This window comes from Manacus candei, unplaced genomic scaffold, assembly GCF_025592945.1.
Source record: "Manacus candei isolate 608988 ecotype Guabito, Panama unplaced genomic scaffold, ASM2559294v1 h1tg000008l, whole genome shotgun sequence".
Taxonomy (NCBI): Eukaryota; Metazoa; Chordata; class Aves; order Passeriformes; family Pipridae; genus Manacus; species Manacus candei.
Genome location: NW_026138056.1, coordinates 15,976,476 through 16,001,131, shown reverse-complemented (window position 1 = coordinate 16,001,131; position 24,656 = coordinate 15,976,476). Strand labels below are relative to the sequence as shown.

The window sequence follows — 24,656 nt, the reverse complement described above, 5'->3', positions numbered from 1 at the left end:
GTGATTGAATTTCAGGTATTGGCAGGTCTGAACAAGAAGGCTTTTCAGTGTTTCAGCTATGCTGTGAGGAAGTCTGAAGAGGAGTTGCAGTCCCACTCCGTGGAACACGTAGATGTGGTGGGAGTTATCGATGCATATATGACACTGATCGGTTTCTGTGACCAGTATCTGCGTAGGGAAGAAGAAGGCTCGCTTGGTTAGTCAGGGTTTTTACTAAGCTTGTGAGGTGTATTTATCTGTGATACCGGAGCTTTGGTGATACCCAGAAGTTCTACCTAGGCAACACAGCTTGAATTTAGATGGAACAGTTTGTCCTCCAATCCAGCAGTATTTATATTCCTTTTTTCACCTCCGCTACTGCTGCTACCTTTGGTACTAGTGAATCACTTGTAGTCTCCCTCTCACTTGTGAGAAATGTATCATATCCAGCAGATGCTTCCCGTGTTCCTTCCCAGACCACAGCAGCCTTGTATTTAAAGCAGGCGAGATACCAGCAGTGATGCATCTTCCTGATAAAGCTAATCCTTTCAGTCCCCAAGTACATGTGTTGCAGATGTGTGCAGTTCAAACAGATGGGAAGGAGAACAAAGTAAAAATACAAAATACACTTAAAAAAGAAACTCGAACTGCAAAGATGAATGTTTCAGATGATCAAACACATGGAACAAGTGATGGTGTTTCTGATAATTCTTGTTTAATGTCTCTTGGCAGAAAGTAACACTGTGGATCTGCAGCAATTCCCAGCTATTATGGTGGAGAAAATGATAAAAGCTTTAAAACTGAATTCCAGAGAAGCCAGGCTGAGATTTCCTAGACTGCTACAAATAATTGAAAGATATCCAGCAGAGACATTGGGTCTAGTGACACGAGAGGTTAGTTGCTTCCATTTTTCTGGCAGCAAATGTTGCTATAAATCAAATTTAAAAGGTGGGGGTGGAGTTTGGATGGATAGAGAGGTTAGACTGGTAAGTTTTGCTTCAGGTAAATCAGATAAAATTTATCCCGTCATTGTTCCTTGTCTTTTCTCTAACTTCCTGAGTCTGATTCATATGGAGAGAAACTTTTTTCTTAAAAGTTAAACTTTTTATCATTATCCTGATTCCAAATGTTAATTTGAGAGTTGCTGGAGAAAAACTATGGTGTGTTTTGCCTTTTTTTTTCCTTTGGAAGAATCTAAATGGGCTGACAAAGGTGGTTAGAGTTAGGGTGAGGAATGTGTCTAATTCCTGAGTTTCTTGCATGCAGAAAGCCAGCAGCATTTCCAGACTCCTTCCATGTCTGCCACCTTTCTTCATCCTTCACTTCAAAGGTTACTACAGCTTTGCCATCCTTTGTATTTTCCACTTCCTTTGTTCCTTCCTTCCTCCTACAACCTGTCCCTCCATTGCCATTCCATGGCAGGATATCATGAGCCTTCCCTTCTGTCATGGGACAGATAAGCTGAGACCTTCTCCCTTCTCTGTGACTCATGCCTGTTCCTGCCTTGACCTGCCTGCCTTTTCAAGCCTGTGTCATTGTGCTCACAGAGCAGCAGGGCCTGTCAGAGGAAGAACTCGAGTGAGACAGAAACAGGAATTAGTTATCCCAAGGAACTGAGAAAGTAGCAGAAGTGGGTGAGGTGTACAAGGTGTGGCTACAGTTAAACAGTGGTGGTTCAAACAGCACCTGACAACTGATCCAGTTGAAAAATCTCACCCAGAAAGGGAGTTCACCAGGCATTTATTTATCCTATCGCCTGTCTTTCTGTGATATAAATACTGGCAATCTGATCTTAAATTCTATTAGAGATTTTTAAAGTTTAATGAAGGACAAAACTGTGGTAGGAGCTGCAGTGTTTCCCTTCCTGGCGTTTTTTACTCAAATCAAGACTTCAGTCCAATGGTGTTTGAGCTGAATTCCTTCAGATTTTTGAGTTGCTTGTATGGGATAATCAAAAATTATTATATTACATCCAGACAGAAAAGCCACAAGTTTGAGTGTAAAACCTTATACTTATCAAACAAGCTGCAAATCTTTATAACGGAAAACCTATTAAGCAGCAGTGGTGGTGCTAGTAGTAGTAGCAGTAATAATAATGATTAAATTTGTGCTTTGTTGGGGAATGTTTTGAGCAACCTGATTGACATTCGCTGTTACCTTTCCATGCGTTTTCCCTGTCAGGCTGTGGCATGAAGCAGTTTTGCTTGCTATGTTTGGTATTTTCAAGGAGGACCAAAGTTGAAAGCAGCGTGTCTGTGTTTTTGCAGCTTTCTTCAGTTCCCTGTTGGCAGTTCATTGGTTGGATTAGCCAGATGATGGCACTACTTGACAAGGATGAAGCAGTAGCCGTACAACATACTGTTGAGGAGATTGCAAACACCTATCCCCAGGCAATCGTCTACCCTTTCATGATCAGCAGTGAAAGTTACTGCTTCAAAGATACTGCAACTGGTTGTAAGAACAAGGAGTTTGTAGAAAGGTGAATTTGCATTTGGAGTAGCTCTTTTGTATGTTTTTTATTCAGGAGTGTACACCTAAGCAAACTCTTTTCTTTAGCGAGCATAAGGGTAGTCCTATGCACACTAAGTTTTCATTTAAAGGCACAGAGAAATGCAGTACATCAGTTCTATCAGTGTTAGACATACTCAGCTTGGGGGCCTGCATACTTTATGAAGTGTTGGGTCCCCCCCAGTCTGTGGGAAGTTAGAATTTTTCCAAAGGTGTCTTTTTGCCTATTTTTTTTTCAAATCTGAAATTCTTTTACTTAAAATAGAAGATAAAGTCTTGTGCTTCACAGACAGTATCACCCTTCAATAATTGTCACAACAGGATGTGTAGTCTGGTTAGTGCCTGTTTCTGTTTCAAGCATGCTTTCCACTTACCCACCAAAATCCTATTTTCATAGTGGGACACTTAATTAAAAAATAGGGAGTTGTGTGGCATGTTCACTCAACACATAAACAGTCATGCAGCCAAAGAGAGAATTCTGAGAGCGTTGTACCTACCTACACATAAATTATTGTACCAGATTCTTGTGTATAGCAGACAGTCTAGATCATTGCTTATCTGCAAGCTAGGTGATGATGGTAGTTCCTGTTGTGTTGTAATGCATTTTTTTCTTCTTTTAAAGGATTAAGAATAAGTTGGATAGAGGAGGAGTCGTTCAAGATTTTGTTCGCTCGCTGGAGCAGCTCTCTAATCCTGTAATGCTTTTTAAGGTAAAGTGTATTTTTTTTATTTCTCCCCTTCCCCTTCATTCCTCACCCTCTTTAGAAGGGTTTAGAAGAGCTAGTGCTGAGCAGAGCCTGACACAGTTCAGTTGACACCACAGCCACAGGAAGTGGTTCAACCCAGAATCAACTCATCATGATGATGTTGGGGTGCTGTCAGCAGCTTTCACTGGCAATGGTCTCCCTCCCTTGTGCCAACTGGCTGTTCTGCACTACCCTTTTTCAGCTTTCTCCTTTGGGGTCTATGCCCTGTCCCACAATCAGTCTTCCTTAATTGTTCTGAAACCATTACAGAAATATGATTTGTGGCCATCTCTATAATTTTGGACTACTTGTGTTTGACCACTTGTGTTCTTATGCCCTTTTCCTACTCCCTGCTGGGCATTCTTGTTTATGTTCTGACCCTTTATCCAAAGGATTCTTGTCTTGTGTTTGGTAGTCCTGGCCCCCTAGAGGCCTTCTTAGTTTGTGGTAGAGACTATGGTAGTAAACATAATTATCCTAATAAAATAAAAGCATTTTATCAAGACAAAGAATGCAAGGGAAATATTTCCATAGTCTTTGGATTGCTCTTTTGGTTCTCAAAAGAAAGACACATAATAATGATGGACTTATTAGTAAGTACAGTAACCCCAGTGCAATCTGAGTGGCTTGCTGAAGACCAAGGGTCACTAAAACTCTTCTCAGTACTCATCTTTTTCCTTCTGTTTGCAGGATTGGGTTGAGGATGTCAAAAATGAGTTGGCAAAAGCTCAGAGAAACAAAAAGAAGCTTAAGGAAATGTATGAAGGAATGTACAAGAATTTGGGAAATTTGGAGGCTCCTGGCCTTGGATTGCTGAGGAAAAGGTTTATTCAGGTTTGTGTGATTGCTGAGTAGTGTTGGCATCATGTACTTTTTTAGAAGACGTTAGAAGATCAAAAGAGGGAACCAGATCACAGATTTTACAGGTGCTGCAGGACTTGATGAGACTTGATCAAGTCAGGAGTACAGGACTGGGATTTCTTTGCTAGAAGCCATGGACTTAACATAGTTCAGTTTCCACTTCTGACTGCCCTGCAGGGCTAAATGTTCCCTCTTACTCAGCTTCTGCCTCTTCTGTCCTACATGCTGCCAGGTTCATAGGACCTGAGCCTCTCTGATCATCCGTGGGAATCTGGCCTTGTTTTTTATTCCCTGCTGCCAAAAATTTATGAGCACCTTAGGGAGTTTTGCTATATTATGCTACTCAAATTTGCTGCTGATACTAAGTTACTTAGGGTAAGTAATACAGAAGAGTTACAACTATGAAGAATTACAGAAAGGACTTTACAAAATTGTCTGACTTCTAAAATAGTGAAAATTAGTGTAGAAAATGAAGTGATACATGTGGCAAAAAGCCATAATTACCCTAGTTTCATATATAAATTCTTCAGGTTTGAGCTGACTATTGCAATTCAAGAACAAAATCTTGGTTTGTGATAGTTCTTTAAAAACATCAGATGTGCATACTCAAGGGCAGTCAAGAAAGAAAAGTGACTGTCATTATTAAGAATAGAGAATTAAACATGGATTTATACATTGGCATAGCAATGACTGACTCTTGCTTCTTGAACACTGTAGTCCTCATCTGCATTTCTTAACACAGATACAATAAAATTGGATGAGGTTCAGAGTGGCAAGAATAATCAGAGGTACAGAGTAACCTCTGTACAAGCCACTTTAGCATTCCTCCAATTGCAAAAGACACAATGATTCCAGATGCAATAAAGCTCTTAACATCATTCCCAACACCAGTGGTGCTAGGTTGACTGAGGGTTGGACTTGATGAACTGAAAGGTCTTTTCCAACCTTAACAATTCCATGATTCTATCAGGAGTGCCAAGCATGAAGTAAATATTCTATGGAAGTGGCAGGTTCAAAACAGTGAGAGGTGTTTCCTCATTCATTACACACTTGAGTGCTGAACTCTTGCTGCAGGGTGTTATGGATGCTTTCATGGGTTCAAATAGCAAGTAGGCAACAGCACAGGAGGGGGAAAATGCTTTGGGAGCTTTTACATACAAATGCACACTTGTGGGTCCAGAAATCCCTGAGCTGCAAATTGCTGGAGGCCAGGAGAGTGATACTCCTGTAGAAAGAGCACCCCAACTGTATGCTTGTACTGTATGTGCGTAGCCCTGTGGCCAGGGCTGGGTGGATCCAGCTCTCTCCCATGTGGCCATTCTTATGTCACATTAGCATTAGATAAACTAACCTGGGTGTCTCTAGGGAGATTCCTTCCCCATGAGCAGGGAAAGGTGGAGGATGAGAGTGAGGTGGAGTTGGGAGGAGGTGAGGTGATACAGCAGTAGAAAGAGCAATTGGGAGTTTAGGGGCACACTAGCCCTTTGAATCTGTTGCTGTGAGATAAGCTGGGTCTTTGATGATAATGACTTTAAACTTAAGAATAGGGGAAAAGAATGTGCAGGATGTGCTGCTGTCAGGGGTGGGGATAGAGAGAGGGCAGCAGCTCTATGTTGAGCTATCTCTACAGGGTACAAGCACAGCAAAAGGGGCCTAGCAGGCATGAGCACAAAGGCTGACTTAAACCAAAACAGTCTCTGGCTCTTTAAAAAGCTGAAATGTACGGTATTAGAGGATGCTGCAAGCAGTGGTGTGCTGTGGGAGAGAAGTGCAAGGGAGGTGCTGGAGAAGGGTAGCAGAGTTGTTCCCCTCTGTTAAAGGGAAGAGAGAGCAGCATTCCCACAGACAGCAACCGCAGAAGAGGGTCAGGGTGATGGTGCGCAGACTCTGAATTCATTGCTCTCGTGATGCATTATTATGAAGAAACAAAGTGTACTACGAGAATAACTGTATCATTTTTAACATCCTTGCTGGGGGAAAAACAAGTTTCCTCTTGACTGACACATAAAATTACTCTGCTGTGTGGAGTACTTCAGGCTCGTAATCTTCATGTCTATGATTTATGTATAATTTCAGTGGTAACTAAACAATAACAACCTTGGTTTTTTTAATATGAAATTCCAGTCATGCATAAATTAAACACTGATGATGGATTGTATTAATTAAAATACAGTGTTAAGGCCATGGACTATTTGCTGCCTTGGATTTTAAAAGAAGTCAAAGAACAGAACAGAGAAAGCAATCAGGTGTTCATGTGGAAATAGATTTAGTAATAAAGATGTTGTTGACTGTAGTAGTCTCTTCAGAAGGATGATGGGTTTTGTATTTTCATTTACTTCAGTGAAAGAACTGTGTCCTTCATAGTTTGGGAGAAAAATGATCAGGTATTTTAAAAAACAAGTGAGCTTACATATCTTTCCAAGCCATTAATGCCAGGTCTAAGAGGGAACATCTGGTTTTTCTAAACCTTCAGTGTGAACACAAGGATTCAGTTAACTACTTGTAGATAATACTTTGTTTATTAAATGGCTCAGTGTGAAATGTCTTTGCACTTTATCAAGATATTTAAAATACTTTAAAATATGGTTCTATGCATTTTATGTCCAAATTATTGCAAAGCAGATCATTAATAATAAATCTGATAGTAAATAAAACATTCAAACATTTCATAGAATGGTTTGGGTTGGAAGGGACCTTAAAGATCATCTAATTCCATGCCCCCTGCCTGCCATTCACTAGACCAGGTTGCTCAGAGCCCCATCCAGCCTGGCCTTGCTCACTTCTAGGGATGGGGCATTCACAACTTCTCCGAACAAACCTGTTCCAGTGTCTCACCACCCTCACAGTGAAGAGTTTCCTCCTAATATCTAATCTAAACCTTCCCTCTTTCAGTTTAAAGCCATTGCCCCTTATCCTGTCATTGCATGCCCTTGTAAAAACTCCCTCTCCAGTTTTCTTGTGGGTCCTCTTTAGGTATTTTATATTAATGTTCACTAGTTGATCCTAAATTTTTGTAGGCAGTTGAGGTACATGTATTAAGTTTAATGAGCAGCATTATTAGTATGGTCCATCAGAATCCAACTGCAGCTAGAAGAGGTAAAAAGCGATAAGCTTCTAGTTTTGACATGATGTTACTGAGTTGATAAAATATAGATATTTCTGTTGATGGTAGTTGGTGGGTCTACCAAACAGGCAGTGAAAAGGTTCTGTCAAACTAGAAATAACAGAGAAAAAAAGAACTGGAGTGGGAGGACTACTGATATATTTCAGAACCTCAGATGAAGCTGTGTGTTTGATAGGAAGGTACTCTTTTGATGTTCTCATGTAGTGTCTAGCACTGTGTAAACTTCCTATAAATGATTCATAGGCTTTTGGGAAGGACTTCGACCATCATTTTGGCAGAGGGGGTTCACAACTGTTGGATATGAAGACTAGTGACTTTGATGCGATTGCAACTTCTCTCCTCTCAAAAATGTACAAAACCCATAAAGAACCTGGAAACCTGAAAGAATGTTCACCGTGGATGAGTGACTTCAAAGCTGAGTTCTTGAGGAATGAATTAGAGGTTCCTGGTACGTTCCCCTTCAGTGTCGATGGTGAACTGTCCCTCACAAGAAAGTTGCGACTCTTGAGCTCTACTCCTTATGTTGACTATAAGGCCCTTCTTTCTGGCCTTATGCCTTATCTGGCCTTATCTGAAATAGCTCAGTTCACTCTCTTAAATCTGTTCTTAAGCCGTAGTCCTGATTTTTAAAATTGTATCTAAAATTGTATCTCTTACCTAAGAACTTAGTATTTTTCTAAAGGCCTAACTCGAGAAGATCTGATATATGAATCTAATATATGTTTAAATCTAGTTCAGAAAAGGTTGTGCCCTCTAAAACTATTAAGAGCTGCAATTCTAACAGCTAAATGAGGAAAAAATTTAAGTTATTCACAGATTAAATCATACTATGTATATGTTGGATTTTTATGTGTATTTAAATATTTATAGTTATCATATGAATTTGACAAAATATCTGCGTGTTCTGTTCTTATACACACTTTAAAATAGAAATAAAAAACAGTTTATGTAATTTTACTCTAACATTTTTTCTCCACTACCACTGCAGGTCAATACGACGGAAAAGGGAAACCACTACCAGAGTACCATGCAAAAATCTCCGGATTTGATGAACGGGTGTGTTTTTAAGACTGAGTCAAAATCCTGTGTGGTATAAATCTGTGTTCATATTCCACTTAGAGAATGTGACAGTAGCGAGGTCCCTGCTTGTGATGCATCTTGCAGCACATAAAGGAAGGTCTATAAGTGGGTAACGTTTTTCTAGTAGTAGTTGAGTAACTTCATTATGTCATCTAGGAATGACCGATATGCTTGATTTCAGTGATGGTTCTGTAAAACCAATTCTTCTATCACAAATATTTTGCTTTTTCCTGTCTTTTTCCAAGATAAGTGTAATGGAATCCTTGAGGAAGCCAAAACGTATAACAATCCGAGGCAGCGATGAGCAGGACTATCCTTTTCTTGTCAAAGGCGGTGAAGACCTGCGGCAAGACCAACGTATCGAGCAGCTGTTTGATGTAATGAACATTATCCTTTCCCAAGATGCTGCATGTAGCCAAAGAAATATGCAGTTAAAAACTTACCAGGTCATCCCCATGACAACAAGGTAGGCCTTTTTGTTGAAGGGACAGAAATCCTTATGTTAACTTATATTACTGTTGGGATGTTTGAAAGTGAGATTTCTGTTTGCCAGATTCAGGTTCAGAGTGTTTTCTGTCTTGGATTAATTTATTTTTTTTTCCTTTTCCTTTTAAACAACATTGAAATTGCTTTGTCTGGAAACTGTTTTTCAGAGTATATTTAAATTGGTAGCTTTTAACCTTCTTTTAGCAGGTGCTAGAACATGGTGTTCTTCTAAAGTTCATCTTTGAGCTGTTTGTTCACATCTCTGACTTGTTTTGTTCTAGACTGGGACTCATCAAGTGGCTGGAAAATACTTGTACCTTAAAAGAATTCCTGAAAAATAGCATGTCTGAAGAGGAAGATATCAGTTATAACAGGTGATGCTTGGTTTAGCTGTCTTCTCTAATAGAGACGACTACTAATGGGTTTTTGGATAACTGACAGTCTTTGTGGCAGCATTTTCTTTTTTTTTTTTTTAATTAAATAATGAAATAAAAGCACCTATGAGCGAGGAGGCAGTTTGTACTTCCTGACCCAAATTAGTAATTGGCAACTGCTTGTTTAATGAGTGCCATTGTACCTGGAATATCCTCCACCCAACTTGTTTAAACAAGAAGCTTATAATTATAATCATGTGTGACGTCATTATCATCACCATTTCCTTATCAGCAGATTGATTTTACAAGCCAAGGATTTTGAGCTCTTGATTTGATCAGGCAGGAAATGGACTTAGGTCAGTGGGGGGCAGGGGAAGGGAGCAGAGACAGAGCAATTCAGAACCTGGGTTCAGCAGTGAGTCAGTGGTGTGGGGGGGTGCAAATTGGCAGCAAATGTACAAAACACAACTGTAAAAGAATACTCTCTCTGACTTTATACAAATGCTGGGTTTGAATAAATTATGTTGCTTTCTTATGATTGTAATTGGAGGTTGAATATTTGTAAAATTGATTTAATTCTAGCATTTCAGCCTGTTTCTGTCCTGGAATTTAGAAATGTGGTTTAACTTACAAACGTTGTTCTCAGTTGCATAATCTCTGAGTTTGTCGAAGTGTTGTTGTCACCGTTTATTTTTACTACTTAACGTTTATGGGGCAGGCTGGAGGAACTTCCAGCGTGGAGGTTGGACTCCAAAGAGTCTTTATTTCTACAGTTATTTGATTTGTGAGCAGTTTAGTTTCTTCGTTGCTGCTGCCGGGTTCACTTTTGTGAACAGCAGTGGTGTTATGTTGATCTCAGTTCACCGACTGGGAAAGTGGAGAGGACTCACATGGGACCATCTCATGAAGGGAGGACATTTCTAATATGGAAGATCAGTGTCTTTCTAAAAATAGGTCATGATTTATAAAAACAAAAAAAGATTTATTGTTGTATGAAGTCTTTAAATATTTTCCCATGTATTATTCAGTCAAGAGAAATAAGACATTTTATGTTGAGCTATGTTTAAATGAGAGCACTCGCAAAGGAAAATCCTGATGCATTTTCTGGCAATATTTTGGTTGAGGTAGGGGGAACAACTTTCTGAAGTTTTGAAGTCCTTTTCTTTGTCCCCAAGTGTTGGGCTATGCAGTCTATAAATGACAAATGCTTCTTAAATGGAAAGAATTTCTCTATCTCAAAACATACTTTGGAAGGAAGAGAGAAGACGGGTGCTCTGCTAAGTTGCTGCCTCTCTGGAATAGAAGTTTAATGTCTGATGTACTTAGTTAAGATGGGAGAAAGTTATTCTATAAGCAGTGCAACTAATGAATACTGGCTTCTTATGGATTAATACCCTAAGTTCAAGCCCCCATTCCTCCCTCTTGTACACAGTGAGGAGATAAACTGCCTTCCTGCATTTCGTACCATTTTGAATGGACAAGCAGTAGCGTGTACATAACGCCTCTCAAGTGGCTATGAGACTGTTAAAAATATCTTTTCCTCCCTGGAGGAATCATTTTGGGTCTTTCTTCTCAAGGCAGCATCTAATTTTCACGGTCCTTATTGACAAATTAGCAGCTTTGAGGTGTCTGATCTTCCATCAGATATGACTGAAGTCTGTTCAAAGCTGGGGGAAAGGAGATGGATGCATATTCACTGACTGCTTAAGCTTAATTTCTGGAGCAAGGTTAAAATTAATGTAGACTGTAGCTTCCCGACTCTTCCTTTGCATAAAAATCTCATGGGTCAGAGCAGCACACAGCCTGCAGATATTCCAGTACAGAGTGGTAAGATCATCAAGGAATCATCAGTGCTTTTTTTCTTTTTTTGTTCCTAGCAAAAAAGGACCTCGTGCTACCTATTCTGAGTGGCTGTCCAAGATGGGTGGGAAAGCACAAGGCATCTCTCGATACCATGCTATGTACAGGTAGGATTTAAAAGAGGACTGCATGTAAAATAACAGAAGCTAGAGTGTGCACACACACAGAGTTGTAGAAATTCCGGGAAAAAACATTGTCTGTGTTATAATATGATGGCTAGATTTGATTTTTGCTCATTTTACTGCTCTGTCTTACTGGAGATGCTCTGCAGGAGGAGGTTAGAACTGCCAAAAATCCCACCAGAGTACAGGAATGCTTCCAGAAGCTTGCTCACTTCCTTAAGAAGGTGTCTTGAAGCAGATGCTGCTCTTCAACTTTATTTTCTAGGTGTCTTGTTCCTAATTATGCAGTGAGGTAGGCTGCCTCAGAGCCCAAGCATCTGCTCAAGTTGGACAGAGAAAATCCCTATGATTCACCAGAAACAGAAGAATATTTGATTATTTCGGTCCCGACTTAACATTTCACATGCAGTGGGCTGTTATTTCTGTGGCTAACATTATTCCTTCATTTATTTGCAGTAATGCAAGCCGTAGAGAAGCAGTTATGTCTTTCAAAAGCAGGGAAAGCAGTGTTCCAGAAGACCTGCTGCGGTAGGTGCACTGTCAGTGACTGCACGGTTTGAAACGAATGTTTGGTGTTTATCTGTGTTCAACAAGCGAGTTCTGTTTCATTCAGGCGAGCCTTTGTGAAAATGAGCACATCTCCTGAAGCCTTCCTGTCCCTGCGGTCCCATTTTGCCAGCTCCCATGCACTGATGTGCATCAGCCACTGGATACTTGGTATTGGAGACAGACATCTGTCCAACTTCATGATTAACAAGGAGACAGGTGGCATGGTGGGAATAGACTTTGGATATGCATTTGGTGCGGCCACACAGGTATTTGTTTTCTAATTAATTTGTTACAGCTCTTGCATTTATTCTGTGCATTTGTACGTGTATTCTCAGTACTAAATTTGATGCCTTTCAGTTGCCATCATTCTGGTGCAAAATGGTGCAATCTTTACAAGTTATTTCTAGTTGATCGAATAAAATCTGTGTCAGATATTCTCAGACAAGCCCGAAGGTGTAGAGTTTCACAGCTGATATGGTGGTGTTTTGCATAGTTCAACCATGCTTTCAACCGCTATCACTAAATATTCGTGACTAGAGTTTGGTGTCACAACTTGGTCCGGTTCTACTGTATTGCACCGTATTTTCAGTTAAGTGACAAAGAGGGTTCCAAAGCTTAAAAAGAACAAAATACTCCTTTCTAATCCTTCTGTTCCAAGGCTTCTTATTTCTTGTTTTGTTTTGACTGCCCTTCCCCTTTGCTAGTTTTTGGGTGTGCCAGAGTTGATGCCTTTTCGACTGACTCGACAGTTTGTTAATCTGATGATGCCAGTGAAAGAGTGGGGACTCATTTACAGTGTGATGGTGCATGCCCTAAGGGCTTATCGTTCAGATCCAGATCTCCTCATCAGCACAATGGATGTATTTGTAAAGGAGCCTTCTTTGGACTGGAAGGTGGGGTTTTTCCTCTTTTTTCGTGTGAATATTCTTAAACTGTACTAAGAATAAAACTGATCAAAAAGGAAGTATTTCTAGATGTACACTCACAGTGCTCCTTTTATCTTTCTTTAGTTTTTTAAGTTCTCAGAGAAACTGAACGTAAAGTATTTAAAATGACAATTCTATATTGATGCACAAAGAATAGTAGCATATGGCAGCAGCATAAATATTTTCAACTGTTTGCATTGAGCCTCTTAAATTTACATCAGCACTGTATATATCAAATTAATAATTACAGAGAAAACTGAAGGTAGTTGCACTTCAATAACTTCAGTTGTAAATTAAATTTAAGTCATAGACAAGCTAAATATTATCTCACTACTTTGTCCTCCACTGCATATACAGTTAAGAGTTACTGGTTTGACTTGCTGTGATCTGGCAGCTTAAAAGTCTTTTTTAAGTGTATGATTTATGACAAATAGGGCAAATTTGTTTTCTCTTTAGAACTTTGAAGAAAGACAGCTGAAAAAAGGAGGCACGTGGATTAAGGAAATAAACACATCTGAAGTAAACTGGTACCCTTTGCAAAAAGTCAACTATGTCAGAAGAAAGCTTACAGGTGCCAATCCAGCAATAATCACTTGGTAAGATGCTCTCCTTTTGCTTTAAACTGCTTTACTAAGAGCTTTGGCAGGCTCCTGTGTCAGATTTTGTTCTCTTTGGGTAGAATAGTGGCTAGGAAAAAAAAAGAGACAGGACAAAATTTCAACAAACCTTCTGTCAGAATCATTTTGGTCTGTATACAAGCTCTCTGAATCACCTTGCCAGCCAAAACACCAGATATCTCCCCACAAGTTTTCTTCCTCCAGCTCAGGCCTCTGAGCAGTTTTACTGCTCCTGGCAAGAAACATCTCCCCACCCTGTCAGCCTGCTTAATCTCACACTGCTCAGCCTACTTTTCCTCATTTTTGTCTCCATGACTTTTAGACTAGGGGTAAGATTTAAATCAACAGGGGTAAGATTTAAATCAGTATATGCTTCTGCTGAAGGATTACTTGAAATGGAACCTGAACCAGCTGTAGGGGAGGCATGGAGGTAAGCTGCTTCCCAAAAACATCACATTCAAATCTGATGGCATTTTCAGGTTATTTATGTCAGTCTAGTCAAGTCTGGCTCAAGCGAGAATGTCTTTAAAGTTCAGTTAAAAGTACAATTAATCCCTTCTATCCTCTTTTAAAAAGACATTTTGGATTAATCAAGGGAAAGACAAAAAAGCAAAGAAAGCAAGCCTGTTTTAAAACCATACAAATACTGAAAAGTGCAGGACTTGGGAGGAGTCCCCTTTGCGGTCAAGGCTGAACTGGAAGAGGCAGCAAAATACTTGTTACAGGCACAAATCAGAAGGGGAGGTAAGGAGATCAACAGCTTGGATGTGAACTTCTGCATCCCTCTTTCACCTAGAGACCTCTGACAAGATTGACATATTCATGGTAAATACCCACTAGTAAACGACACCTGAAATCACCGGTCTTTGCTGGCCAAGCCTTCTGCAGCTCTTGCACAGTCTCCACATCTTAAATCTCAATTCAGGCAGCTTTATTTTTCAAGTGCTGTTTTGTATTTAAAAATCCATCTCAGATTTTTTGCTTGTTTCCTTTAGTAGGAGTTTATTTTTGTGTTCTCAATTTCAGTGATGAACTACGCCTGGGCCATGAGAAGTTACCTTGTTATAAAGATTTTGCAGCTGTGGCTCGTGGTAATGCCAGTCATGATATCAGAGCCAAAGAGCCAGAGGATGGACTTTCAGAGGAGACCCAAGTGAGGTGCCTCATCGATCAAGCGACAGACCCCAATATTCTTGGCAGAGTCTGGGAAGGATGGGAGCCCTGGATGTGAGGACCTCCTCTCTAAAGCCCAATCTGCCAAGGGACCTGTATCCTAATACGTAGCTGCAACTAGATCAGAATTTTAAGGCAAAAAAGGAAAAAACCTCTTAACTGCTTTTATCATCAGTTAACTTGACTAATAGAGAGTATAAATTTTTTTGTATTAAAGCTGTATTCAAACAGTGAATTTTTTTCTTAATTATTTTTCTTGTATGTAGTTCTGTAACAAAGCAGCTTTATTGCGTTCATGTTAAAATCAGTGTAGAAAGAACTGGAGAGGCTATAGAACTTAAAGATTTATTTGAAAGGCACTGACACCCCTCAGCAGAAAGCACAAATTCATACCCTGCAAGCTTGTGGGCATCCATGTAGTGATGTAGTGAAAGTCTGTACTTTTCTTTTACAGAGACCTTGATGACAATCAACTAAAATCGTTCTGCAGGCACATATTACTTGTAATTAAAACTAGAAGATTTTTGTATTAGTAGTGTCAGTGAAACACATGGGGAAATTAAACAGAAAATGCCTTTAAACTCTAAATAACACTTAAATTATCTGAACAGCTGTTTCATTACGGGATAATGTATAGATGAGACTGTTCCAGCAGGTATTTTTTTTTTGCAATTAGAGGTTTGTACTCTGTTATCTTTGTCCTTTGGAAGTATGCACTTGTCATGTATTAATTCCAAATTATTTGTTTGACCAAAGCCAAAAATAGTCAATGCCACTACAGTAGAGTGCTGGAAGCTTCTTGCCATAACTGCAGCACAGCACAGGCATGGCTACTGCACTTGGAATTTGCTTATGCCAAAGTGTGGAGGTTGTGCCAGGTGTAGCTCTTTCTCTTTGACAGCCATTTCTTCGATATGCTGGGTTTGGCTGGGATTGAGTTAGTTTCCTTCAGAGTAGCTAGACTGAGGCTGTGGTTTGGCTTTATGCTGGAAACCGTTGATAACACAGGGATACTTTATTGTTGCTGAGCAGGGCTTGCACAGAGACAAGGCCTCTTCTGCCTCTCACACCCTGAGGAGTGCCATGGAGTTGGGAGGCGCACAGCCAGAGTATATGACTCCAGCTGACCCAAGGGATATCACATACCATGCGGTGTCTTGCTCAGCATATAGAGCTGGGGGAAGAAGGAGAAGGGGAGAGATGTTCAGAGTGATGGTGTTTGTCTTCCCAAGTCACTGTTAGCCTGGCTTTCCTGGGGATGGCTTAACACCTGCCTGCCCATGGGAAGTGGTGAATGAGTTGCTTTGCTTGTGTGTACAGCTTTTGCACAGCTTACCTGGTAAGCTGTCTTTATCTCAAACCATGAGTTTTCTCACTTTTCCAGTTCTCACTGCAGGGGAGTGAGGAGCGGCTGTGTGGGGCTGAGTTGCCAGACAGGGTTAAACCGTGGTATCAGGTAACCTTGGGGGCAAGTGCAGCACAGATAGCAAGAGAGAGAGTTCTCTCAAATACTACATTGTATTTTACCCAGAATCCACTGTAGGATATAGATTCCATTGAGGCTTTTAATAATTATCATAAAAGGTGTAATAAAAATGAGTCTTTGCCCTTTCACTGCCTAGAAGCTTTCCCTCCTGCCTCCATGGTGGTGGAGCAGTTCTGGTTTTGCTGAGGGCCATGTCTCCTGCTGGCACCAGTCTCAAATGAATCTTGTCAGCTGGAGAGCAGAGCCTCTTGGATACAGTTCCATGAGAAAGTCAGAATGGGGAAGATTGCTGAGGACTACTGGACAGGGAGAGGATTTTTCCATTTCAAATACTTTCCAGCAACAACTGCTATTTGTCCTGCTTCTGTCTTAATAAATATACTCAATTGTTTGTGTCAATAGTGTTATAAATCGAGAAATTCAGAATATTTTTATCAGACTTTATTAACAAAAAATATTGTTTAGGTGTATTTTTGTAGAGGAAATATATTTAGAAATAAAAATAAACTTTCAGCTGTATACCTCATTTCAAAAGTTAATTTAGCGCACTTCAATTGCAGAAAGCTTCCATGTTTATCCATTTGCAGACATGATAATTGGTGGACAGTAATGTGGGGCTTTTTTTCATAAAAGTGTTTGATGTAATCTATTTTTATATACACTTCAGTAAGATGTCTTGGTGTATTTTATTCTTTTAATCTCTGCTATCAATTAAGACAGCAGCCTTATGACTAAGGCTTAGTCAGGTGAGGTGCTCTAGCTTTCATGCTGTCACTCTAAAATATAAGAAAGTTTAAAGCACAATAAAATAACAACATGAAAAGGCAAGGGGACATTTAGAAATCAAGTGGTTGATCCTAAGAGGTGTTAAATGGCACTTTTGGCACATACCTTAGATATTTACTGGGTACTTTGACCTGTACTGCAGAGGACAAAGTTTAGGTTTATAGTTTAACGAGGTTCTTCTTGTAGGACTTTTGATATCCTCAGCACCAATAGATGTTTGTGCACAGCAGGCCTTCTTCCTTGGTCTTGTGGAAGGGGCTGGGGCTGAAGTGTGGGGAGGGGCACTGCTGAGTGCCTTCTGCTCCCTTAAGTCCATAGCAAAAGGCCCTGCCCCTGTGAGACGGGCAAAAGTGACCCTGACAGTGCAAATGGGCTTAGAATGTGTCTATGACAATTTAAATAGTTAAAAGCTCTATCTTGGCCCTAAAATAAGTGCAACAGTTGAAAGCCTCAGCTACACGAGTCCTTAATGATGTATGTCAAGCTCATGTGTCAGCTGAGTAGCAAAGCACGAAGCTGCTGTGTTTTTATGAGCAGAGATCTATCCTATGCAAAGCAAGTGGAGTTTCCCTAACAGAGCTCTCCCCATGGAGCTGAATGAGCCTGGAAATAACTTCCAATATATGTAAATGGCAGCTGCCATCCCCAATCCTGACTGAAGAGTGCTGCTCTCAATAAAATGCAGCAGCTAAATGGAAAGGCTGGAGCCAGCCAGTGAAGCAGCAAGGAAAGTACTGACGCAACACAAACCTCAAGTCACTGGGCTCAGTGCTTTATGGGGCGGGTTTATTTGGCTTCCAGAAAAGAACAAGATGATGTCAAGCTCAGAGTCAGAGACTGCATCAGGTCTCATGCAAAACAAAACTTGGGAACTATTCACAAGTACTGGAGAATATTTCCTTCTCAGATTAAATAACCAGATGGATGGGCACTATATCTGGAAATCCATTAGTTGCACCTAAAAAGTTATATAAAACATTAGCATATATTCTCACTACATTTTTCTAAGGGCATAGAATGATATTCATATTTAAGCTAATCCTTACCATACCTGCCAATCTTAAAATTTCCCTCTAGCTAAGAATAACAGTACTGCTGAACCCAGAGGAAAGCTCTGCAGCTGCAGCCTGGAGTCTCTTTTCCCAGCTGATAAAGAGTTTCCTGCATGCTGCTTCTCATGTTCAGGATTTTCCCTTAGTCCCCGCCACTGTTGCCCAGTTTAAATGTTGTCTTGAGGTGTCAGTGACTGAGATGTGATACAGTGCCACCACATCTTTGGGCATGGGAAGGAGCCTACGAGCTTTCCACAAAAACAATGAATTGGGCTTGTATTCAGCTATGGAGTAAGGAATTTCCTATGGCTCTTCTGGCCTCACACTTAAGGGTTTGGCCAGCTGCTTCCCAAAGTAAACATCTATATATGTCTCTATCTATATATAGAGTCACTTCTCCCCAAACTTCTTGTTTTTGCAAAATCAAGGAATTAAAGTAAGGATTTATTACCGCTGCTTTAAAACCCTTTTTTCCCCTCACAAGTGCAGAGGATGAGGGTCTGCTGCATCATTTTATTAACACTGTGCCTCATTTGGAAATAAAATGGGCTTCAAAAATTTAATTTTTAAGCTACGCTGCCTTTAAGAAATGGCACCTATGCAGAAAGGTTGCACCTTGGCAGCCACCCACAGCAGTGAATGGTGTCAATGGTCTTGTAGCAAAGCTTCCAAAGAGCTACTCCTTACGTCACACTAACAAGTGTCCAGAATACAGTGTTTAGAGGGGTTTTTTGTTGCAAAAATGTTTGGGAAGTTTTTAGGGCCACAAAGATGATCAGAGGGCCAGAGCACCTTTTCTGTGAAGTCAGGCTGAGAGAGCTGGGATTGTTTAGCCTGAGGAAGAGTGGGCTCCAGGGAGACCCTATTGTGGCCTTTCAGTGCCTAAAGGGATCTTATAGGAAAGGTGGAGAGGCACTTTTCAGCAGGACCTGTAGTGACAGCGCAAGGAGGAATGGATTCAAACTGAGAGTGGGTAGGTTTAGATTGAAAATGAGGAGGTGAAACATTGGAACAGGTTTCCCAGAGAAGTTGTGGGTGCCCCATCCCTGGAAGTGTTCAAGGCCAGGTTGGATGGAGCTCTGAGCAACCTGGTCTAGTGAAAGGTGTCCATGGCAGGGTCTTGGAACTAGATGATCTTTAAAGTCCCTTCCAACCCAAACCATTCTGATTCTATGAAGGAGTGGCTATAAGGGCTGGGAGAGATTTGGTTACAGTTTCCACATATTTGCAGGATGGGGTTTTTTGCTTTTTTGATGGGACAGGAGAGGGCTACATTGAGCCTACTTGTCCATTTCACTCACAATAAATTATAGCACACAAGATTTAATTTGATTAGGCAGAAAATGCAGCTGTGAATCTGATCACATGAATTTTGTCTCTGATCGAAATTCATGCAAAACCTGTATCAGGAAAAGGTTCAGAGCATCCACCAAAGAGTGTGAGAAAACAAGGAGCACAGGGTCTGAGGCATTTAGCTGCATTGGCACTTGACCTTTTGGGAGCCCAGGTATATGGACAGTGTAATTCAGCAGCTCAGCAGCCACAGGTGCAGCTGAACAAACCCAGCCCAGGTTGATACCACCAGAGTTTAAACACCTGCAGGGAGTTGAAACACAGAGCTCCAGTTAAAAGAGCTAAAAAGAAAATTCCTTTCATTTATCATCAAATTGTTCAGCTGCTAAGAGTAGTGTGGCCGCAGGCTGGATCTGTGCAATGATGTACAAGTACAGTACAAGTGACAAGCAAAATACTGCTACAGTGATTCAGGACAAGGGAGAGGCACAAGCCCCAGCAGAAGTGGGATGAGCAGACAGGGAGGGTCTACCCAGCAGTTACTGCACTGGCTGAGGAGAGCCAACACCAACCTCAAGTAGGTACTGCCCCTACCTAGGAGCGTGCTCACAGGTTTTTTGACTCTCCCCAAACAACTTGCACCTCCTCATTTGCATGTCCCATTCCCTGGTCAGCCCCCAAGTACCATTCCTGGCTTCTAGCTGATGCATGAAATGATCCTTGCACTCCTGCTGCTTCTTAGAGGGGGGAGAGAAACACAGCTTGACTCTTTGCCCATGAATCCCCCAGGAGCTGGTGTCCTGCTGGTGCTGCCTCATCCTCATAACCTCAAAAGCAGAGAAGGGCTCTGTAGGCTCCCCAGGACCAGCCTTATTGTGCCATGCTTCTAGCCCCATTGTCCCAAAAAGTCCTGCACATCTGGCTGGGTTGCCAGAGGTGATCATGGTGGGAGGAGTTCAGGGAGGATTAAAGCTAGGCTGAGGCATTGCACTGTTTACTTACCTTCCATTAGTGGCCTGTCCCCTATTTATGAGGAAAAACTAGTCAGAAATACAGTGTGATTTAATTGCTGTCCCTGAAGGGCTCAGGGTCCTGGTGCTTCTCTGAGATTTACAGCCAGCACTCCAGACCAAATTAAAGCTTTGTCTTTTCTCTGCTTCTTAGAGAAAGTTTTCTTGTCCTCTCTCACCAGGTTTAAATGCTTTGCTTGATTTGGAGCAGGAACCCCAAGCAAGTTTTAAAAAATTTACTCTGAAATTCAGATGCTCAAATGCTTCTTACTGCTGTTTAGAATTTCTGGATCCCAGAGACAAGCCATGATTCAGGGGGTCAGGTACTCAGCAGGACGGATGAGGGAATTAAGATCTTGTCTGTACTTCACTGCTCATGAAATTACTTATGCAGATGGGAACAGATTCAGCTGCTGAAATGGCAGACAAATCTACCCCAGGAAAGAGTAGAACATGGATATCATCCTTTCTTCAGCCTAGTGCTTTGGTAAATGACAAGTATCACTTGCTCACATGCTTCTGGATTCTTCACTGCAGGTGTAGCACCCCACCCAGGACATCGCACCCTGCATGGCACAAGGGGTGCTCCTGAAATCACACATCTCAGACTCAGCAACAAACACAACCAACTTATCTTCCAGGGAATGGCTGTTGCCACTTGGTTTTGGGGGACAAGCACTGACGGGTCTGACCACAAGCTCTGAACACAATTCCAAGTCCCCCATAGGCAAAGCTGTACCCTCCATGGTGGGGCTTAGGTGTGATACAGGTGGCTTATATTGAGGTTTACAGAGGGGTTCCACACCCAGATGTTGCATTTTACTGAGGGATTTTGAGAATCTAATTGCCATGTGGCAAAGATGCCCAGCAGAGACCAGGTGACCTGGCTGGGAATTGCATCTGTTTTTTGGAGTAACACATGATGGCTATTAAATGAGACTGTTCAGGCTGGCACAGTGGCATGCCAACACTGGCTGATAACCAGCAGCCCTTTGGGGTAAGGACTTCAGTGAGCTGAAAGCATAACAGTTCCACACGTGCAAACAGTTAAATTAGGCGCTTTCCAAGGCAAATCATAATTTCAAGACTAAAGTGAGTGACATGTATCCCTTTCCAGCAATCAATGGACCCTGACACAGAGCAAGAGGAGAGACAGCAGATATCAGACTGCCTCACACTTCTGAACTACCTTCCTAAGCCTCATGCACTCAACCCTTTATAGTTCATGCAGAGAAAAAGGGTTCAGGAGCATCACATGATGGTCCTAGTTCCCTGCTGGACAGCCAGGCCAGGCCAGGCCAGGGGCAGGTTCTGCAGAGTCATTGCAACACGAATAGACCCCAGCACTAGAGGGCAGAAAATAATATGTAAATGGGTTTGGGGCATATTATTTTTTGACAATATGAAAAAAAACACCGACCACTTTTTGCGTCGCTGTCAAGTTCAGTGGTTAACGCCTGTGTGATCAATTCTCTGGTGAGAAAGGAAATCAAGTTTATTTAAACTTAACATCTCTGTGGAGTAAATGGCAGCACTAGAGTTAAAAGGAAGGCCTCTCAAAGTGAAATCTTACCTGCCAGATGCAAAAGCTCACCTGCTAGACACAGCACACTTACCCTGATCCCACAAGCCTTCCCACGAGGAGTTTACATCCGAGGGGAGAGCATGTACCCATCCTGTTCCCAACTACTTATGCTAAAATACACACCCCTGTGATAAACAGCTGCGGTACTGCAACAGCTGCGGTAGCGGCAGATGGAGCTCTGCCCGGAGAGAGGCAGCAGGCCCGGCATGACCGGCACGTACCCACGATCCCCAGAAAGCCACCTTGGGATGAGTGGCACCGTACTCTGCAGGGCACAGCTTTATGCCAGCAGCATCAGATGAGCGCCTGGGATAGTCCTATCATAAATCTAGAGGGGTCTTCTGGGAAAATAAATAAATATTTTAAAAATTATTTTTTAAGGGTGTTTTATTACGTGTTTCTTTTATAACTCAGTCAGTGGAGCATTTGGGGGTGAAGCCAGGCTTCTAGAAACTGTTAGGAACTAGAAAATTTGTGCATTTTACATCTTTTAAATTAAAGTATTTCCATTTCTCTGATGCTTGCCAATTTAATAGTAATAGTTTATGGGATGCAAGGAGGAGAGGACGACATGTGTAATTACTTAATGCAAGTTTTTAAAAAGAGGTATAACTTCACGCAGACAGCATGAAGTAGCTAAAGATGCCTCAGACATCCCTTTCCCACCGGAGCGTCCTGCAAGAAGTCCAAGCGGCCACCCTCTCACCGAAGGGGGTGGATTTACATCCTTCTCGGGTGAAGCTTCCCGTGCTACAGAGGGGGTAGCGGAGCCTCGGGAGGGCGCTCGGGTGATACACAGAGACACGCGTGGGGCAGGCAGCATCTTTCCCGTATCGCTTCATCCAAGGCGCCGCTGGGGAACTGCGTGGGGGGATGAAGCGTCGTGGTGGTAGAGGGGTAAAAAGAGCCTTTCCAGCCAGCTTTCCCGCTGGCCCGGGTGGAAAAGGGAAAACTAACGCTCAGCCGTGGCAACGGGGGTCCGGTACCGGCAGCACTCCCCGGGGACGGGACGGTGCAGGGAGGGCGGCAGGAGCCCGAGAGGCGCCCGCACCGTCCCGTCCCCGTGGCGGGGGCCGTCCCCGACGGCGGCCACCCTCGGCCGGGAGGTGGCAGCTCTCCGCGGCGGGAGCCCTGCCTCCGCGGCCGCGCACCCCACCCGCTCCCGCCCCCGGGTCCCCGGGGGTGCCGGGAATAACTCGTTCCCCGTCAGGGGCAGGAGGCGGGGCCCGCGCCGTATAAGAAGGGACCGAGCGGGCGTTTCGCTCCCAGGTCCTGAGACGCCTTGTCCCATCCCCGCCTCCTACCGCTGCTCACGGCGTGACTCGAGCCCGGATCGGCCCCTCGGGGAGGCGACGGCGGGGCTGCAGCGGGAGCACCAGTGGCACCGAGGAGCAGCAGGACCAGCGGTACCAGCAGCGGCGGCAGCAGCAGCAGCAGCCCCGCTCCCACCTGCCCGTGGCAGAGGCTGGAGCTGCGACCGTCGCGGAGCGGCGTTTGGTGCCCGCGGTCCGGAGTCCCCGCGCCGCGGCCGTGCGGCGCCGCGTCCCGCTCGCCGATGAGCGCCGCCGCTCTCTACAGCCTGGACTCCCCGGCATGTTATAAGAGCTGGTGCCTGGAGCCCGCCAACTTCTACGACGCCAAGGTGGGCAGCGGCGGCGGGCCGGGTCCCGCCTGCAAGCCGGGGGCCCGTGGCGGCTGCGGGATGAGCGGCGAGGAAGCGGGGGGCGGCCTGGGGGGCAGCGGCACCAACCTGGCGGAGCTGAGCGCCGCCGCCCCGGCCATGTACGAGGACGAGAGCGCCATCGACTTCAGCTCTTACATTGACTCTATGTCGGCCGTGCCCAACCTGGAGCTCTGCAACGACGAGCTCTTCGCCGACCTCTTCAACAGCAACCACAAGCCCGAGCGGGGCGGGGACTACGGCGAGTATTTGCCGCCGGGCGGCGGCGCCGGCCGCGACCCCGCCAAGGACCTCGGCGCTGCCATGACCACCCTGCTGGGCGCCGAGCCCCGCACCGCCTCCTCCTCCTCCTCCTCCTCTTCTTCCTCCTCCTCCTCCCGCGGCGCTCTGAAGCAGGAGCCGGACTGGAGCGACAGCGACCTCTCCTCTTCGCTGCTGCCCTCGCAAATCGCCACCTGCGCCCAGACCATCATGAACCTGAGCGGGCAGCCCACGCCACCCACCTCCCCCGAGCCGCCGGGCAGCAGTTCCCCCTCCAGCTGCAGCACCCGCTCCCCGGGCCCCGCCGCCGCCGCCGCCGCCGTGCCCAGGCCGGCGCAGGGCGTCCCGCCGCCGGCCGCCGCCGGGGGCAAGGAGCGGGGAGGCAAGAAGTGCGTGGACAGGTTTAGCCCCGAGTACCGGCAGCGCCGGGAGCGCAACAACATCGCCGTGCGCAAGAGCCGCGACAAGGCGAAGCGGCGCAACCAGGAGATGCAGCAGAAGCTGCTGGAGCTCTCGGCCGAGAATGAGAAGCTGCACAAGAAGATCGAGCAGCTCACCCGGGACTTGACCAGCCTCCGGCACTTCTTCAAGCAGCTGCCTAGCGCCTCCTTCCTCCAGCCCGGCTCGGGCACCGACTGCCGGTAACCGGGGGGGAGCGGGACGGAGAGACGGACTCCGGGAGACGGTGGATAAATACCTCAGAGGGCCGTGCCGGGCCATGCCGCGGCGTCCCGGGCCGGGCCGCGCACGGGAGGAGGCGCGGAGCCGCGGCGGGACGTGCCGGCTCCGCGGCCGCGCTCGGAATGTGGCAGCGACGTGGGGCGATGCCTGGGTCTTTCACCACGAAACTTGCGAAAAAGGGAAAAAAAGCTAAATATATTTTTTTCTTTTCTCCCCTTAAATTATTTTTGTAATGATAGTTTTCGTCTTTTCTACATTTTACTCATACCGATGCAGCTATGGTACATCTGTTAAAATGATTCAAAATCCCATGTATTTTAGACAGTAGGATGGATAAAAAAAAGACTGAGCATGCTCGACCTTTTATATCGATTTTTACAGCATTTCTAAGAATAAAGAAAAGCATTTTAAATCAA

General features: G+C 43.8%; 2 protein-coding genes across 3 annotated transcripts in view; both read left to right on the top strand.

Annotated features, from left to right (window-relative positions):
• The window catches only part of PRKDC (protein kinase, DNA-activated, catalytic subunit), an 84,547-nt gene extending 68,043 nt beyond the window's left edge, over window positions 1-16,504 (top strand). For both annotated transcript variants that reach the window (XM_051769619.1, XM_051769611.1), the window contains 15 exons: window positions 16-196; window positions 712-872; window positions 2,247-2,458; window positions 3,110-3,197; window positions 3,924-4,067; window positions 7,462-7,666; window positions 8,207-8,274; window positions 8,544-8,764; window positions 9,066-9,158; window positions 11,036-11,125; window positions 11,597-11,668; window positions 11,754-11,955; window positions 12,394-12,582; window positions 13,072-13,211; window positions 14,259-16,504. In XM_051769619.1, coding sequence (XP_051625579.1) covers window positions 16-196; window positions 712-872; window positions 2,247-2,458; window positions 3,110-3,197; window positions 3,924-4,067; window positions 7,462-7,666; window positions 8,207-8,274; window positions 8,544-8,764; window positions 9,066-9,158; window positions 11,036-11,125; window positions 11,597-11,668; window positions 11,754-11,955; window positions 12,394-12,582; window positions 13,072-13,211; window positions 14,259-14,463 — 2,271 coding nt within the window. In that variant the 3' untranslated portion in view covers window positions 14,464-16,504. The remainder of the gene's footprint in view (window positions 1-15; window positions 197-711; window positions 873-2,246; window positions 2,459-3,109; window positions 3,198-3,923; window positions 4,068-7,461; window positions 7,667-8,206; window positions 8,275-8,543; window positions 8,765-9,065; window positions 9,159-11,035; window positions 11,126-11,596; window positions 11,669-11,753; window positions 11,956-12,393; window positions 12,583-13,071; window positions 13,212-14,258) is intronic.
• A 6,376-nt stretch (window positions 16,505-22,880) lies between these two features.
• On the top strand, window positions 22,881-24,656 carry CEBPD (CCAAT enhancer binding protein delta). The gene has a single exon (XM_051770043.1). It carries the CDS (start codon window positions 23,173-23,175, stop codon window positions 24,202-24,204), a length of 1,032 nt encoding a protein of 343 aa, XP_051626003.1. The 5' UTR covers window positions 22,881-23,172; the 3' UTR covers window positions 24,205-24,656.